General features: G+C 39.8%; 1 protein-coding gene across 32 annotated transcripts in view; it reads left to right on the top strand.

Annotated features, from left to right (window-relative positions):
• The window catches only part of LOC119580030 (troponin I-like), a 35,011-nt gene that overhangs the window by 2,553 nt on the left and 14,903 nt on the right, over positions 1-17,555 (top strand). For 4 of the 32 annotated variants that reach the window (XM_037927886.1, XM_037927918.1, XM_037927913.1 and 1 more), the window contains exons 2-7: positions 2,515-2,571; positions 6,316-6,358; positions 8,708-8,752; positions 11,288-11,413; positions 11,762-11,885; positions 15,512-15,612. In XM_037927886.1, the coding sequence (XP_037783814.1) occupies positions 2,546-2,571; positions 6,316-6,358; positions 8,708-8,752; positions 11,288-11,413; positions 11,762-11,885; positions 15,512-15,612 (465 nt within the window). In that variant the 5' untranslated portion in view covers positions 2,515-2,545. Of the gene's footprint in view, positions 1-2,514; positions 2,572-3,706; positions 3,744-6,315; positions 6,359-8,707; positions 8,753-11,287; positions 11,414-11,761; positions 11,886-14,485; positions 14,587-15,511; positions 15,613-16,008; positions 16,110-17,555 lie in introns of all 32 variants that reach the window. The other 28 variants (XM_037927897.1, XM_037927902.1, XM_037927890.1 and 25 more) reach the window with 18 other exon arrangements.

Raw genomic sequence — 17,555 nt, 5'->3', positions numbered from 1 at the left:
AAAGAATTGAAAAAAAGAGAAGAAAAACATTTAAGAATTATGATTCATTCGAGAAAGATCATGAAGAACTATAGATGGCGTGTAATAACAGTTGAATTTAGAAAGAGATTTTCTTTTCTATTAGAAAAATTTAAAAAACTTTTATACGCGCGGTCGCGGTCGGTCGAATATTGACATCGATTCTACTAACAAAGCATTTAATACTTTAAAGGTTTATTCTACAGGTGTTATTTATTTGTAACTTGAATATATATTTATATTTATACTTGTTTGATTGAAATTGTAGTATGTAGTTATAGCTTTTGCTTAAGTATTCAGCTTTTGATGGTATTTTTTATACAGTAATGCATTAATGAGTAACGTAACAATGTAATGAAGTAAGCTTTGTATTCAGTAATTCTAGGCTGGTAATTTGACTTCACTTCAATGATGATATGTAGCACCAGGTGCTTTAGAAATATGTATACATATACTGCTGTGCGCATGACGATCTTTTTCTGTTTCAAGTAAATGCAGCATTTTGTACATACAGTTTACTTTTGTCATTACTACGCAAAGATAACAGAAAAGGATAACGTCATATGGCAAAGTACATGATTGATTTGTGAATTTGTGTCCTAATGTTAAATTCTATGTTACCCAGAGTTGTGTTTGTTGCTCATTCAGACCAAAAAAAAAAAAAAAAAAAAAAAAAAAAAAAAAAAGAGTGACAGACAAAAACTGTAGACGCAGAGTAGAGGTTTGATAATGCAGTACTCATTGGAGTCTCATAGTAGCCACTTCGTGCAAAACATGTCGTAGGTAATTTAGCACTTTATCGTAAGCGTTGGAGTCCTTATGTCCTTTGAGTTGGCATACAAAGGCCATGTCACCGTGTCTGTTGTGTAGATGCTAGTTATACACTTTAATTCTCTGTTTCCTCTGAGTGCTAACGCCGCCAGGCTAGCCCACTGTAGCCTCAGGGTTATCACAGACAACTCTGCCATGACTAGTAAGTAGCCCCTGGGTGGTGATGACGACATCGCAGTGTGGAGTGGTGGTGATCCTCCCCCCCCTCCCTCAATCCCCTCCACCTTCACCTCTGTCGGTCACCTAATTTGGCATTCATAATTTTGTTTTTTGGGGGTCCTTTTGTCAATGTAATCTTCTTATTTTTCTTTATTTTTTATTTCATAAGCAAATTCATATTCTCTTTCATATGGATATATACATGTATATTGCACTGTAAACACTTTTTTTTTTTAATAGCTGCAAGAAATTACAAGTTATGAATGCCAGAACAATATTTCCTCATCGGTTACCCGCGTGTTTTCAAAATGCGTTGATTTAAGATACAATCACATCTATTTTGAAAACACTGCGACTTTGTTACTGAGTTTATTACCTTTTTTTGTTGTTGTTTTGGTTAAGTTCCTCCTTTTTCAGCTAACGAAATTCATTATTTCAAATCCGTTATAAATTGAACCATTGAGCGAAGCTTTACGGTACACGATTCGATGTTTCGAAACTCCGACTGTTTCGAATCTTCGATGGCGTGACCTGTATACTTGCTCGTAGAGACGATTTTCTGATCTTTGTACACCTGTAGTTCGACTCTTTGGACTACGAGGCAGATTTACAGGGGTCAGAATATTATCTCATTTCCATATATTGTTTCTGAGTTGGGATGTTTATCATTCAGATCTTGTTATTTAAGTTTAAAAACATTAATTTTATTGTTCAAAGTCTTTAGCAAATGCCATGCCAGACCAACTCAGAACTGGAATATAAAATTTCAGAATTCGGTGTGCATTTTTTCTACTTATCTAATCGATAAAATACATGGAATAAGTATAATCCAGATGGTAACTTGAACCCAAACTAAAACCAAACTGAAAAAAAATATATAATCAAGAATTACAATAATATTTATTTCGTATCCCTGGCCGGAAAATTCCTTAACAGGTTACTTAATAATTTATTTATCATATACATCCCTTCTAATTATATGACAAACCCAGGTTGAAATTATTATTATTATTATTATTTTTATTTTTCCCCCCCAATATTACTTGCATGAGCCCTGTGAATATGCATTTTTTTTTAACTTTAAAAAAGAGCTTTTGTTTTTTTTTCGTTTTGACATCATAATAACACAATCTGATTCTACACTGAAATAAATCAAAATAGAGAAAGAAATAAACCTTAGATGCAACATCTGAAAATCACATTTAAAAAAAATTCACCATTAGTCTTGAAGTTAATATCTACTTTTTCATTAATATAGTTTTTTTTTTTATTATTTGATACACTTTTTTTTTTCTTTTTTAATTCATATACGAACTTACAAAAAAAAAACTGGCTCTGAAATCACATCTACCTCTGGACCCAAATCCCTGGCTGCATTTTTTTTTGTCTAATTTTATTTATTTATTTATTTATTAATTTTTTTTTGTGGTCATCCCTTATAATTTTGTCTCTTTTGTTTGTTAATTAATATACTAACTTTACCATCTCTCTCTCTCTCATTTCCAGTTCTTTACCCCCTCACAACACAACCACCGCCATGTCGTCTGACGAGGAAGAGTACAGGTAAGGTGAACTGGGAAACACGACGTCTCGACACGACACCATTAAATAAATAAGGAACACGACACACGGGGATAAGCGCTCGGGATAAGAGGGAGCTTATTCATGTATGAGGAACACGACACATAAATGCTGTGGATAGGGATAAGGAGTTTATTTAAGTATAGGGAACACGACACACATACATAGATGGTGAGGATAGGGTTAAGGAGGTTATTCATCAATAGGAAACACGACACGCGAAAATAAAATGCTGAGGAGAGGAGAGGGAAAATGAGTTTATATAGCATAAGGAACACAGCGAACGGAGGTGAATGCTCAGGATATTAAAAGGGGAGTTTGTAAAGCATAAGGGAACATGACACATAAATATTTACTTTTATGGAGGCATTTGGGTGGGAGAGGTTTAGACAACTTTAGATTTTGTTTAAAGTGAGGAACACGGTGTAAATAGACGGGTGTGTTGGATACGACTGTGAGAAAATTTTGGTGAGGATAAAATATATATGGGATTAACTTGGGGCTGATAGACAAACACTAATACTACTGGGATACAAAAAAGTACAAATATATGAATGTATTCACAATAACAGCGGGAAACACGGTAGTCTTAGTTATTGTAACTGTGGTAGACTAGAAGATAAATTTATGTAATTTTGAGAAAAAGGACTTTCCATTTGCTATATTCTCGCTCTACTGATCGCACCATTAGTAATCAAACTACACTAAAAACACGCTATTCTTAGAGCAAGAAAACAAAGAACAGAAAGGTTATGAAGCCACATTAACACACGTTATTCTTCGAGCATCACAACAGGAAAACATAAACATTATCTTTTTACACCGACCTTTTTCCCTTTAGCTGAATGTATCCGAACTGTAGGAGGTGGCCACTATGAGAACTCAAAGGTTAGGGAAATCAGGAACGAAGTCTGGTTCCTAAAATCTTCGACGCAGAAGAAGGGCACACGATTCTTAATAAGAGAGATAAAAAAATACTTTCTCCCCCTCAATAGGTCCTAAAAAAAACGGTGGGGGGGGGGAGAGAGAGAAAGCGTCTGGTGCGGTGAAACGGCGACTAAGTGTGAAAGAGCAAAGGCCATAAATCTAATCTTCTCATTCTCTTTTTTTCAACTAGCAGTTCAGAAGAAGAAGAAGTCACCATGGCGGACGAGGTATACAATATGTTCAATTACCCAACATTTTTTTTTCTTTTTTGACCCGTAACTCGATAATGTACTCACACTCACATTTCTAATCTCCCCCTTTTGCGTTGACAAAAGTCCAAGATCTGTTGTCATTCTGTTACAATTTTTTTTTTTAGTCTAGTAACTGTTTAGTCCGTACAGAATACTATGACAGACGGTAGGTACACCGATGAAGGTTTCGACACTCATCATCTCACTACCTCAGCGCTTGGTTAAGGGGCTTTCGAGAGACTATTTAATGGAAAGAAGGATGTGTCTCTAAACGTGAGGAATGAATTCAGTTGGGAAGTTTAGCAGGAGGTAGTGACTTGATAACTCCCGCCCGGTGGAGTATGTACACGCTGGCGTCAGGCTGAGTGGTAGAATGAGTCGGGTAACAGTACCTTTGTCTATTTTTCTAAAATCATTCAGCACCGAAGATTCGAGTCATGGTTATTATTTTGAGAGCAGTGACACCTGATATCGAAAGGTTCATATTACCCATGCACCATTACCCATGTCGCTCGCCTGATGCCAACGAACGCGGGTTAAAAAAACAGCCAGGGTGTGACTTTCCCTCGAGTTGTGGATTCAGGAGAGCTAAGTAAAGAAAAAGCCACACCTGGACAGAAGCTTTCCACCGTGTAAGTAGGTGCCTTGGGCTGTGGTGGTGGTGCCAGGTAGGTGGGGGGCACCTCGTTCGTGCCAAACATGGCCGATGGAACGTGGCACCACCATCTGCCCACGCCCGTGTGAACCCTGTGCCATCCGTCCACCGATTCCTAACCCCCAGTGGATCTCTAACGATTTTTTTTGCTCCCCATCACGATCAAATAGTTTTTCGAGTGTTTTTTCCTTCCCCCTTTTTTGAAAAAAATATTTTTGATATGCGAAGAGTCGTCCTAGATGAAGACTAGAGTAGAATAGCTCCGTGGTCAAGAAAAGAAACTCTTTAGAGAGCGTCAGTTGGTGTTCCCTTTCCACCTATAGCGAACCTGGCAAACCCAAGACCGCGACGTGACGTGGGTCCTCGGCCGTTAGTTATTTTACCAAATGATTATTTCTCCTTATTTTTGTTTCGTTTTTGTTTCAGCATACCGTTTCACAGTCTTCGCCCGTTTTATTTTTAACGCTTTTTTTTACGTAAATTGCTCTAGTTGTTCATAGTTGTTTCTTTTCCGTTAGTGATTATCTTCCGTTTATAGATTTTATTTTTTTTTATTCTTATTTTATTCGCAAGTGGACATAATTAATCTGACACAAGCATGCGCAGTGTACACGCAGCGCCCTCCACTTCACACAAACACAAGCACAGCGTCTTTTCTCCAAAGCTGTTCGTTACACAGACCTCGATGCTCTAATACTTAAGTTATTTATTTACCAATAGGTGCTTCTTATATGGTTATATGACTTAGTGGCCACCCGAGAGAGATAAAAAAAAATATTAGGTCCAGCCTAGGTCAGCTATTTTATTTTCCTTTTTTTGATTTTTAATGCTCAAATGACCCAAAACCTTATTTTTTTCTACCTTCATCCCTGCGCAACATATCAATGCGAGAAGGCCACATATACTAACAACATAGTTCAGTTGCTTGTATTTTACCTCTGCAAAGTAGCCTATTGCAACATGGCTTTCGGAATCCTGAAGAAGTTGCCGCTGTAGATGCCATCCGCATTTATATGTCGTTGCAGGTTGACACTCCAACTGAACCCCGCCATTCTTTTCTTTGGCGAGTGTGTGGACAGAGAACGGAGAACAGAAAACGGAGAACAGGGGGACTTGCTGGTTATCTTGCGGATTAAATAAGCGATTGTTTTCTTTGGTGAATAACGGGGGAATTTGCTTGTTTCTTGCGATTTCGGGTTAATTAGAGTATTGTTTTCATTTGGGGGAATGGGGATAACGGGGGTATTTGCTGGTTTCTTGTGCTTTCAGATTAAATTTTTGGTAATTATTCTTTCTCTGTTCACACGACTTCGCAAGACGGAAAATTATGTTCCATATAATTTGTATCAGACGAAATTGTGACTTGTTGGTGTTTTTCTTCACTATTTTCAGTATACAGATAAATAACAACCCTCCAGACTTGAATATTTGTAAAGTATTTTTGGAGATCAAAAACACTACACCAACATCTCCCAATTTCTGTAGACAACCGTGTCCGAAAGTGGCTTTATTCTTAATAACGATCCCCCTTTCAGAAAAAAGAACTTTCAAAATTATATATACTAATTTCTTTATTGATCTACTTTATTCATTATCATTTTTCTCTCATAAATCTCATAAACCAAAAACTCTTTAAAAAAAACCCCTAGGTGGGGGAGAAAAAATAAGAATCAAGTCACTTGCGTTCGTATCCCCTCCACGCCGTGGCCTCGTTACGTCCCAAATTCCTCCTTTTGGGTCTGCCCTTCGGCGATTCCTTACCCTTTTGGTGACGAGCGAAAGCCACGGCGACCTGAGGAGGCAGGGGAAGGGAACGCCCTTTATACTGAAGGAGGAGAAGGAGGAACAGGTGCATGTAGGAGCTAATTTGGAATGTTGTGATGGTTCTCGCAGCACCGAGGAGGAGTCTTCGGAAGAGGAGGAGGACCCCGTGGCCGTAAGTTGGTGACCTTACTAACTCCACTAAAAACAAAAGAAAAAAAAGAAAGATGTTTCAACTACTTATCTTTTTTTTGTTTCATTTCTTATTCTTATACTTTTTTATATATATATCGTTTCCCTTTATTCTTCTTTTTTGATCTTGTAGTTTCTTTAGCCGGGACCCAGGACGCTCCTCCAGAGGATAGAGTTAAGGGAGTCTATGTATAAAGGAAAAGGAAAAACATTTCTATATATTTTTTTTATTCATTTGTAAGATTCTTCTCAGAGGAACTCAGAGGTTGCTGCAATGACCTCTAAAGTATATTTACTTTATTTATTTTACAAGGATTTATTTCATCCAGCTATCAGTTCTTTGCTCCCTTTGCCTGACTTTGCAATACGCAGAATAGTTACATGATACGTGCAACTTTGTTTCTGTTTTAAATCATACAGTAATACACATTTGCTGTAATACATTAGTCTATAAAGGCTCTAGTCTATTAGGCAAAATTCCTATGAGAACCATGTTTGTTGTAGATAATTATATATGAATTTAGTAGATACCATGATACCTGGAGGAGAGCCGTGGGCCTGGGGAGTATTATGTATTCTATATCTGTAGGAAGATCATGTCGAACTTCAACTAAAATCTAACGACTTGATTTTTTTTGTGTATTTTGTCAAGAGTATATTGCTGAAATATGACTCTTCAAGTTTAAATTGGTGAAGTTATAATGTAAGAGATAATTATTCAAACTTTAATGAAATATTCAATACGATTCTTGATAATTAAATAGATAAATGGATATAATAACCTAATTTGTATGTTACAGGAATTTTTCAAAATGAGATGAGTCATGGTAATTGTATGAAAAAAATATATAGATTAGAAAAAGTAGTTTAGTTATAGCCGTAGTTTTTTTTTCGTCAGTTATTTTGTGACATACATAGTTTCCTGACGACAATTTTTTAGAAACAGTAGATATATTTTTTGATTGTATATATCTTTATAATGAAAAAATGTGGTTCTTTACAGCACTTTTCTCACTTCATGTCTGTCTTTTAAACTGTTTTGTAAATCACGTACAACCTTTTTTGGCATTTTTTGTACAATACGGAAGTTGAACACTCTTTTTCAAAGGATATTTTTCCACCAATGAGTATTTTTCCCCAATTTTTAAAGATAAAGAAATTATAATGGAAAATATGTTGATAAACGTGACTCAATCCACTTTTTGGAGGAACTTATATATTTTAAAAGTTGAAAAACAAAACAAAGAGGTGAAGAACACATTAATATTATATACATCCAAAAGTAACTTACACAAAACAACAGAAAAAGAAATTCTTGGAATACTATCTTTCCTTTACAAAATAATTTATCTTACCTCTCAAAACATTCGTGTTTTCTATACTCCTTTATTTATTTATTTTTTAAAAATTATTCCATAACGCCTTCAATTCTCTCCGGAAATTTCACTCGTGTCTTTTTTTTTTAATAATTTCTCTTATTTTCTACTAAATTTAACCCAACGGGAATGTGTTCAAGGCATGAGTCACACCTCTTTTATCACTTATGATCGATGTCCGGGCATTAGAACCTTTTAGACAAGGTGTTCAGCCCATTTGTTTGATGTTCACACCCCCCTCCCCCACCCCCTTCGTTCTTACTGTCTCTGGATATGTCTTAAACCTCAAGTTCTAACGTTCATATAAAAGTATGAATGGAAAGGATGAACGAGTGTGAAAATCTGTGAATGAACGATTTTTTTTTTACGTGTTTCTGTACCCGGCCCTCGAAATTGTTAGTAAAGTAGGGAATCTTTACTTACAAATTGTCGAGGAGGATATTGATATCCATGGCGGTCAGAAACGAGTCTTCTTAGTTATCTATTGCGTCTTGTTTCTTCTTGGATAACCATTAACTTGCGAGAATACAGCACTCGTAGGTTCCAAGAGTGACAGAGAGCAATACTTTGAAGACGTCGTGAAGGTTCAAATGGACTCTTCAAAGAAAATACGAATTCTTTAAGAGTCTTGTGAGACCCAAACGACTGGTGAACTCCGGTGATTTTACAACTCGCAAATCACCGCGGATGTAAGGTTGTGATTGTTGTGAGAGGGTATGAAGCGACTGCGTGTTCGTGTTGTGTTACGTGTGTGCATACGTGTACATCCGTTTCTCTCTTCACGTGTGTGTCTGTGCGCGTTTGTTCTGTGCGTGTGTGTAAAATAATGTGCATCCACGTGTTTGCGTCCCAACTGATCACGTGTGGGCGCGTGTGGGCGGGGAGACGGTGCTGTAAGTAACCGCCCTCAGACCGCACGCCCACTCACGGCACCTCCACCATCTCTCTCCCTACAGAAAGCTAAGGCGGCCGAGGTACTAGCTAGACAGCGCGCTTTGGAAGTATGTCCTGTGTGCACCTACTAACTGCATGAGGGGAAATTGGCTATATTCATATATCTAAATGCAGATTCAATGCTGTAACGTAATATATAAAGGAATGAGCTTTCTCTCTTAAATATTGATGATTTTGTTGTGATTATAAACGTATCTTAGAGTAATAAAAGTAAAAAAAAAAAAACTTTAATGATAAAAGCATCGGCATAACATAATACAAGTATCAATGCTTTTTGGTAGCCGAGAGTAGCGCTTCAGTCTTTCGTTTCTAAAGTTCAAACTCGCTCGAGAGACTCTCCGTCCAGCCAATCATGCCTGAAGGAAATCCGCCTGACCTGCCACGTGAGAGCTCATGTGACGTCCATGTGAGGTCACGTGACTCCACGGGAAGTCTCAGGCCGCCCAGCCAGCGCCCCGAGTTTGGTAATCCGTGGGGCGCCCGCCATCCCATTGGTCGCGGCGCCCGCCACCCACACCACACGCCCACCCACGCATATTCTCGCCTCGCCCCTGCCGCCGCCCAGCGCCCACGCCCATGCCATCACAGCGGCGCTTCCGCGCGCGATGTTATTATGTTCCGTCGCTTGCCCGGACGGAACATAAGTACCTTCGGCCGCGGCCTCCGTCGGGAGCGAGCACGGCGCCCTCGGCGACCGACTCGCCGGAGGAGCCGCTCGATGGCGATGGCGGGCGGGGGAGAGGGCACAATATGCCGTCGGGTGCGGCCACATCCGGCCCTCCCGCCCCAGCGGCTGCCCGCGACGGACGGCCGGGGGGCGCCGCCCCTCACCCCCTCTCTGTCCTGTTCCGGAACTGTTGTCGCATCTAACTCTTTTTCTGTGCCTTTCTGTCCCTCTCAGCATTTCAGGTTCGGATGAAATGTCGAGTTTCTTCTTCTGCTGATAATGCATCGAACTTAAAATGTTCTTTAATGAAACCCTTGTTTTTATTTTATGATTTATTTTCTCTTAAGTTCCCTTTAACTATGATTAATACCAAAAAATAATTACACTTATATTCATAAGAACTTCCATATACTCTGTCGCTCTTAATATTTCTTTATGTTTCTCTATTTCTTTAAGCATCTGATCCAGACCCCCCCCTCTCTCTCTCTCAAGACGCGACAAGTTTTCAAATCAATCAGTATCTTTTTCTATTTCCTGTTATTCTCTTTTTCTCCCTTCTCTCTTCACATATTTTCCCTCCCCTCTCCTCTTTTATCTCCCTCCTCTCCTCCTCTCTTCTCTTTTATCTCCTCTCCTCTATTCTTCTCTTTTTCTCCTTCCTCTCTTCTCCTTTATCTCCCCCCTCTCCTCTCCTCTTATTCTCCCTTCAAACATCAGTTCCCACCTTTCTCAAGACCTTTATCACCCCCTCCGCGTACACTCCGAGGTCGGGAGGTGAGAGGGCCAGCTCCCCGACCCTCCGTCAGAGCGGGGGGCTGTGACGACGCCGCCTTCGGGATACTCGACGTCTCGCATGCCCCTCGCCCTCGCTCGGGATGCGGGAGGTCAGGGCGCCACCCCACCCCCACCTGCTGCTGCCAGTTAGAAGGACGTCTCTTTATTTATTCATTTATTCATTTTTTTTTTTTGGGGGGGGGAGAGAGGGAAGGATAAGGTGGTTAAAGTCTAGAGGTAGAGTAAAAAGGGAGATTACTTCGTTGGATTATTTCCGCTGTGATTAAATAATCCGTTTTTTTTATCTAATGGGGACTTTTCAGCACTTCAACCCTTCTCGACGTCAGAGAACTGAGCAGCTAAGGGTGGCGGCCTGATATATAAAACTTAACACTAGTTTAGTCTCCCCTCAACACAAAAAAAAAAGAAAAAAGAAAAAAGCCAAGAAAAAGCGGTTAAATCTCGCGAAATCTGTAGCTTTTGTTTCTTTTTCTCTGCACGATATTTTACGATTTTGAAACCCCCAGAACCTGTCCCCATTGCTTTTATTTCCAAACGGGACTTCCTTTTTATGATAACTACATTCCTATTCTTTTTTTTACTTAACAAACACCCTCATCGAACGACATCTATTCTTCCCCGTAAGTCAACTTCACTAATTTATTTTTTTGAATAATTTCTATTTTACTTTCTTTCTTAATAATAATAATAAAAAACAATCCCACATATTTACACAAGTCACTTACCTTTGGAAATATATTCTTAGCCTTTCACAAATAAATAATAAAAAAAAATCAGTTCGCAGACAAAGAGAAAATAGGGTTTAATGCAACTCTGACTTGCTTTTATTCGCTAGAGACCGAATCTCAGACCAAACTAATGGCTTTAGATAGTCCACTATGACTCAAGCTCAATTCACCATCGCAGGAAAACTGATCTATTTTCTATTCCAGTGAAGCAAATAGTCTAAGACTCTTCGGAGAAAGAAAAAAAAGAGATATAAGAGAAAAAAAAGAACGTTATAGGTTAATATGCTTAGGGAGAACAATAATTTATTCTTAGCGGTAGCGAATGTAAAAGAAATGATTGAGCTCCGTGCTTTTTCCACAAGCAGCCTCTAACTCCTTGAGACGGTTCGCAGGAAGCAAAGAAGAAGCAGGAGGAGATCGACCGCAAGAAGGCGGAGGTCCGCAAGCGCCTCGAGGAGCAGAGCGCTAAGAAGCAGAAGAAGGGTTTCATGACCCCTGAGCGTAAGAAGAAGCTCAGGGTAAGTGTCGGCCACGGGGCGTCTAGCGGCTTTGCGCTAAACGCGTCGCTGTGTCTCGTTTTTTTTTTTTTTTTTGTATTCTCTTGGTAGATTTTTATAATGGGACGTATATGCATGTTCAATTGATTTACTCTTTTTTTTTTCTTGATAGATTTCTGTATTTGGAATATATATGTTCATGGGTATGTTTGTCACTAAATGGATTTATCCAGTAATGTTATACTCTGCTATAGTACTTCCCTCACACACGAGAACAAAGCATGTCCCTAAGTCCTAAAATACACGCCACGTCGTATCCTTCTTCGCACGAACTCATCCTCCCCTCTCTTCTCTCCTTCTCCCCCACAGTTGTTGCTCCGTAAGAAGGCCGCTGAGGAACTGAAGAAGGAACAGGAGAGGAAGGCCGCTGAGAGGCGTAGGATCATTGATGAGCGTTGTGGCAAGGCCAAGAACCTCGATGGTGCAAACGAAGGTACAGTGTGACAGACAGTATAGGGTCGGGGGAAAGTGTCGACGCGAAAGAGAAGTAAAAGGGGAATACAGAGAGTGAAAGAAGAAGAAGAAGGAGAGGAAGAAGGAGAGTAAAAGGAAGAAGACAAAGAGGAAAGGGGAAGGGAGTGGGGATGTGGATGAAACTCTTTATTCCAGAATTGCGCTTCTCATACATAGATTTAAGAATATGATGGTCCGGGATAGGGATAGGCCATAGCATAAAAATAGATAAGCTTTTATACTTAAGAAGAGGAAACACATACATACATACATACATATATATATATATATATATATATATATATATATATATATATATATATATATATATATATATATATATATATATGTATGTATGTATGTATGCATGTGAAATTGTTGCACAAGGGACTAAGAAAATCACTATACCTGAGACAACCGAGGAAGGGTTTTGTTTAATATATATAGGAGGAATAGCTAATAAAATGAAAAACTAGGTGACTAGTTACGATAACATAAGTGAACTAGACTTAGTTTATGTTACTATATATTTTAGAAATATATTCTATATTTTAGAAATACTGAATTTGGAGGATGATAGGTTAGTGCTAAAGGAACAGGATAAAATATGAAAATTGAAGCAATGTAAGGGGGACAGACATCAAAATAGAAATGGGAGAATGATAGAAGAAAGAACAGGGAGAGAAGAGGGATGTTATTAGAGAAGCAGAAGAAGAAGAAGAAGAAAGGGGAGATGAAGAATGCAATTGACGAAATGAATTAGGAGAAGAAGAAGAAGAAAAAGAGAGAAGGAAGGAGAGGAATATCGTATATGTAAAGGCAAAAGAAAGAAGGGTAGATAGCAGAGAATTGAAGAAGAAGAAAAAAGAAAAGATAGAGGAAGAAAGAAAGAAACAAAGCGTATCAAAAATGCAGAAATAGAAACAGAGAAGTTAGAAGGAAATTTACTAAAAAAAGGATTAGAGATTTTAGGTCGAAGGGAAAGCCTCAAACGCACGATTCCATTGTTAGAAGGCGAGCTAGGGACCCATTGTACCATTTCCCTGTGTGTCTAATTCCTTGTTTTATCCCCAACCAAGACAGGTACAAACGACGGACCTTCCAGCTGCCGACGAGACCATTTTCATTTCCCTTCCTCCCCCCTCTCAACATTATGTATATTTTATGTGTTTCTGTACTCTCTGTTTAGTGAAGTAGCCTCAATAGACAATGTGTAGACCTGTAGCACACACATAGGTTTACAGGAATATGTTTATACACACGGTGATGCACGCACATAGGACACGAGCTGACACACACACGTATATATATAAATATACTATATATATATATATCTTCTTATATAAATCTTAAGACGGGGTTTCACGATAGGCCGTCTGACGCAAACATCTTCAGATAGGGTGGCTAGTTGAAGCTTCTAACGAGGCAGTTAAACCGTCCCGGAGGAAGACTCGTGTACAGAAGCCTCATTTCGCTAACACGCTTCCATTGTTGAAGTCTTTTTCAGTTCCTTGTATCAGTCATAATTACGTATATTCTTTCCCTTAATGATCTTTAGTTATGGATTTCTTTGTTTGTTTATTTGTTTGAGTTTTTTTTTCTTTTTGGACAAGGAGTTTATATATATTCATAAAGTGCGATTGGCCGAGATACAGACATGTTTTTTTGAAAGTGAAGGGGGTGGGTTTGCAGTTTTTTTTAAAGCGATATTAGTCATCCCCAAAGATTCCCCTTTTAAATTATTTCAATTTCTTCAAGAGGGAAACATATGAAAAACAAAACTTCCTTGTTAAGTCACGTCTAACAGGCTGCAAAAAGGCACTATATATTTTTTTAAATTTTGTTTTGTTTTTCAATTTTTCGTTTTTATTTTTTCGAAAATTTTCCTCCCCTTGCTGTTCATATTTTTTTCAGAGTGGACGGTTTAGACCAATAGCGACCTGACTAAAATGTTTGGTGATCGACTTTCCCCTTTGACCCAGAGAAAAACAGGAAAAAGAAAGCCCTAATTAATTCATATTCAAATTAGATATTTTCTGAGACCATTTTCTGTCCCCCAAATAGTATATTCAACTTTTTTTCTTGGCTTCAAATTGATAGGAATTTTCGATTCCTCGTATAATAACGTAAAGGCAAAGTCTCTCATTAAAAAAAGAGTCATAATGATTATAATAATAAAATAATTATAACAACAATAATAATAATAATACTTTTCCTATCAATATTCACATTTCCGATTAAATTTCAACCCCCCAAAAAAGGGCTTTGGAAAAAATCAAAAGAAATAATAATAGTTAATTCCCTTTTTCGATGTCACTTTAATCCTTCCCTTCTTGGTCACGGGGCTCACGATCGCTCTCTCTCTCTCTCTCTTCTCACAAGTATATACATATATATCTCACTCTAAACGAAAATAACTAAAAAAAAAGGAGAAGAAAAAAAGAGTAAAAATGAGCTCCATTCTTTTTCTAAAGCACACATATTTATATTTAAACGAAGGACAAACATTAAATTAAAAGAATGAGACGAGGAGAGCGTTGACCAAGAAGTGAAAGGTGCCTTCCTAATTCTCCTCAACAGACGCCCTTCGCGCAATTTGTAAAGAATACCACGAACACATCGCCAACATTGAGAGCGGCAAGTATGATCTTGAGATGGAAATCATGAGGAAGGACTATGAGGTTTGTATAACCCACGACAACCCCCTGTAAGAATTTTAAAAAAATCATGGAGAACTTCCAACAACCATTTTGTTTAGTTCCCCCTCTCAACGTCCCAACGCTTCCCCCCCCCACCACCTCCCCTACGCTGGCTATTCCCCCCCCCCTCCCCTCTCTCTATTTTTTTTTTTTTAATATTTTTTTTTAACTTTCTCCCCAACCAGTTATGACGTTCAATGGTTGGTTGGTTGTTCCAAGGAAGGATTGATATGAAAGGTTTCGTTGTTTAAAACAGAAAAAAAACTTTCATTCAATCTACGGTCCTTCTTTTTCATTCCGCCGATGCTGTTAATTATTTTGACTTATTTTTTTCCTCGTTTTATATACATTTTTTTTTCTTCTTTTTTCATTATTTTCCCCCCCTCCCCCCGATTTTATTTTTATCATTTTCTCCGCTTGTAACACGATATCTGAACGATGACCAGAATCTCGCTCCCTTGAAATTAACGTGTGGACTTTTTCCGAGTGTATTTATGTGTCTTTCGTAGCCATGTTCCACGAATGTGACATAGTCTTACCGTTATTATTTTTTTAATGTTTTTTTCCTCCTGCCATTTATTCTTTTTTTAGTTCGAGTGAACCAATTAGCTATGAAGCTATTGTTGCTGTTGTTTTTTTTTTTAATTATTACCATAGTTATTATTATTTTTTTATTTCTTAATTTCACCCCGGTTCCTGCATTCATCCACCCCGCACTTATACATCAAAAACTGCACATGTGTGTCTAGCGCTGAGTGTCTGTCTCGATCCATCTATGTGTGTTTCCAGAGACTCGCCGCGTCGGAGGTACTACACGGAGGCTTACTGTCACTTTTTTTTGTGTGTCACCAAAAAACCCACAAAATTAGGGAGCCCGTCCTAATTTTGTTTCATTCTCTGTTTATAGCTGAGCTTGAATCACTGTGTAGGGAATTCCATAAACGCATAGAGGGCCTAGAGGGTGACAAATGGGATCTGGAGCACCAGATCAAAATGAAGGACTATCAGGTAACCGGCGCTTGGCCTGGCCGGCACGGTGCCTCGCTCGATAGTGCACGGCTGGCTGCAGGTGCCTCCGGGCTCGCTGTGGCCGTGCTAGTAGTGGCTGCTAGCCTGTCTTGTCTAGGGCATTATCTCAGCCAAGTATCCTGTAGTAATTCTTTTTCCTTGCAGGCTGTTTCTTATGGAGGGCCTCACGTCATTCACACGTAGCTAGTCATTATGATATCTCTTTCATGATATCATCAAAATCATCGCTCTTGCTGGTGCCACCCATCAGTTATGGCTAAATTTTAAAATTCGATGTCCATATGTATGTATGTTTTACCTGTTGTACTGCTTTCATTTCTCCCGAGAGCCCCTTGGCTCGCTCCTGTAATACTTTAACAAGACATTCTGTTATAGACGCACTTAGGGAAATCTGCAAGGAATACCACGAGCGTTTGTTCCTTTGCGAGTCCCAGAAATGGGACCTTGAGTATGAGGTTCGCAGGAGAGATTATGAGGTACAGTGGCCAGGCCTCCTGCACCAGTCGGGAGTGCTCGTAGTACTGTCTTACCACTTCGGCTTGACCAGCCCTGGATACGTTCTTAGGCCTTCCTTCCGCCCAAAGCCCGCCCAAAAACGCCCGCCCGCCCGCCCGCCCATCAGTCAGTGTCGCGCCTCGCTCCCCCGCCTCCCTGGCCCCTACACGCTCTCTACTTTACTCACTACAACGCCCACTCACTTCCTTGTTTTCAAATGGGACCCAGTTCTTTCAAACTTGCTACCGCCCCTTATCGTAATGTTATCTCACCGTTGTAACACGAATTTCGTACTAGACGCGAACAGTAGATGGTGTAGTCAGGAGTAGTGTGCGGTAGCGCAGTCGCCGGCACTGGCATGCCTTGTACGAAGTGCCCTGTCTCCGGGAGTAAGGGTTGACCACTACACACGCTGATCCTGCTGCTACCTTTGCAGGGCTGGCTGACCTGCACCGAGGCCGGGCCTGCCTGGCTCTCGGTCCTGTCGGCCTGGCACCCTGCACACAGTGACTAGCTACACTCACGTCCAGTGTACAGTGGGTCGATATGATGGTCAGGTGTACATTGATGCTTAGTGTACAGTGGTTCTTTCTGCTGGCTCCCTGTGCTTTAATGCATGATATACACTCAACCACTGTACACTGAAAAAAACATGGCACAGGAGGATCTCACAGACGCCGGGTCAAATGTACAAGCCAAGACTGTACATCTGACGGCAGCGTTCGGATCCCTGACCTTCATCTCCGGCCCACATGTTTACGACACTCCCTTACCCCCAGCGCTTTGTTTGTCGCCACTCTCTTTTCTAGGTGTAGCTGATGCCTTCTAGCCTTCCCTTCATTGTGCTTATTAACTTCCCGGGTTGCACTGCTCATCCGTAGACGCAAAATATGTCCTTGTTCTAGAGAGATGCCTCATCTTCGATGGCAAGTGTTTTATACTTTTTTTCCTAAATATCAGCTGTATCATTTTTTTAATATAAAAGAGATTACATTTCTAGCATTACTTGTATCTCACTAGTCGATGTACTAAACATCAAGGGTAACATTCTAGATTGTTCCTCCCCTCAAACAAAGAAAACAGACCCTAAGATGAGTAAGTTGCACAGATGAATGTGAGTCAGGTGGCGCTCGCCCGCTCGCAGTCTCAGCCGAGATTTCGCCCCACGAGGCCAGGGACGACCCGGCCTCCGGCTGGGCCACACGGGAGGTGCAGTAGAGGCGGTGTGCGTAGGTGTTGCCCCGTGGTGTCCGGGGCACCTCGGCAAAAAACAGACAGAAGACAAAAGTCCCCCTATGGCGCTCGGTTCTTACTAGCCAGAGGCATCATTCTCTTCAAAACTAACTCCCAAAGCTTTGTGCAGACATCATAATTGCAGTTTTTTTCCATAAGTATCTTCGTTTTGCTTCCCAATTTCTTGTTACTTG

This window comes from Penaeus monodon, chromosome 13, assembly GCF_015228065.2.
Source record: "Penaeus monodon isolate SGIC_2016 chromosome 13, NSTDA_Pmon_1, whole genome shotgun sequence".
NCBI classification, from domain to species: Eukaryota; Metazoa; Arthropoda; class Malacostraca; order Decapoda; family Penaeidae; genus Penaeus; species Penaeus monodon.
This window is presented reverse-complemented; position numbering and strand designations above follow the sequence as displayed.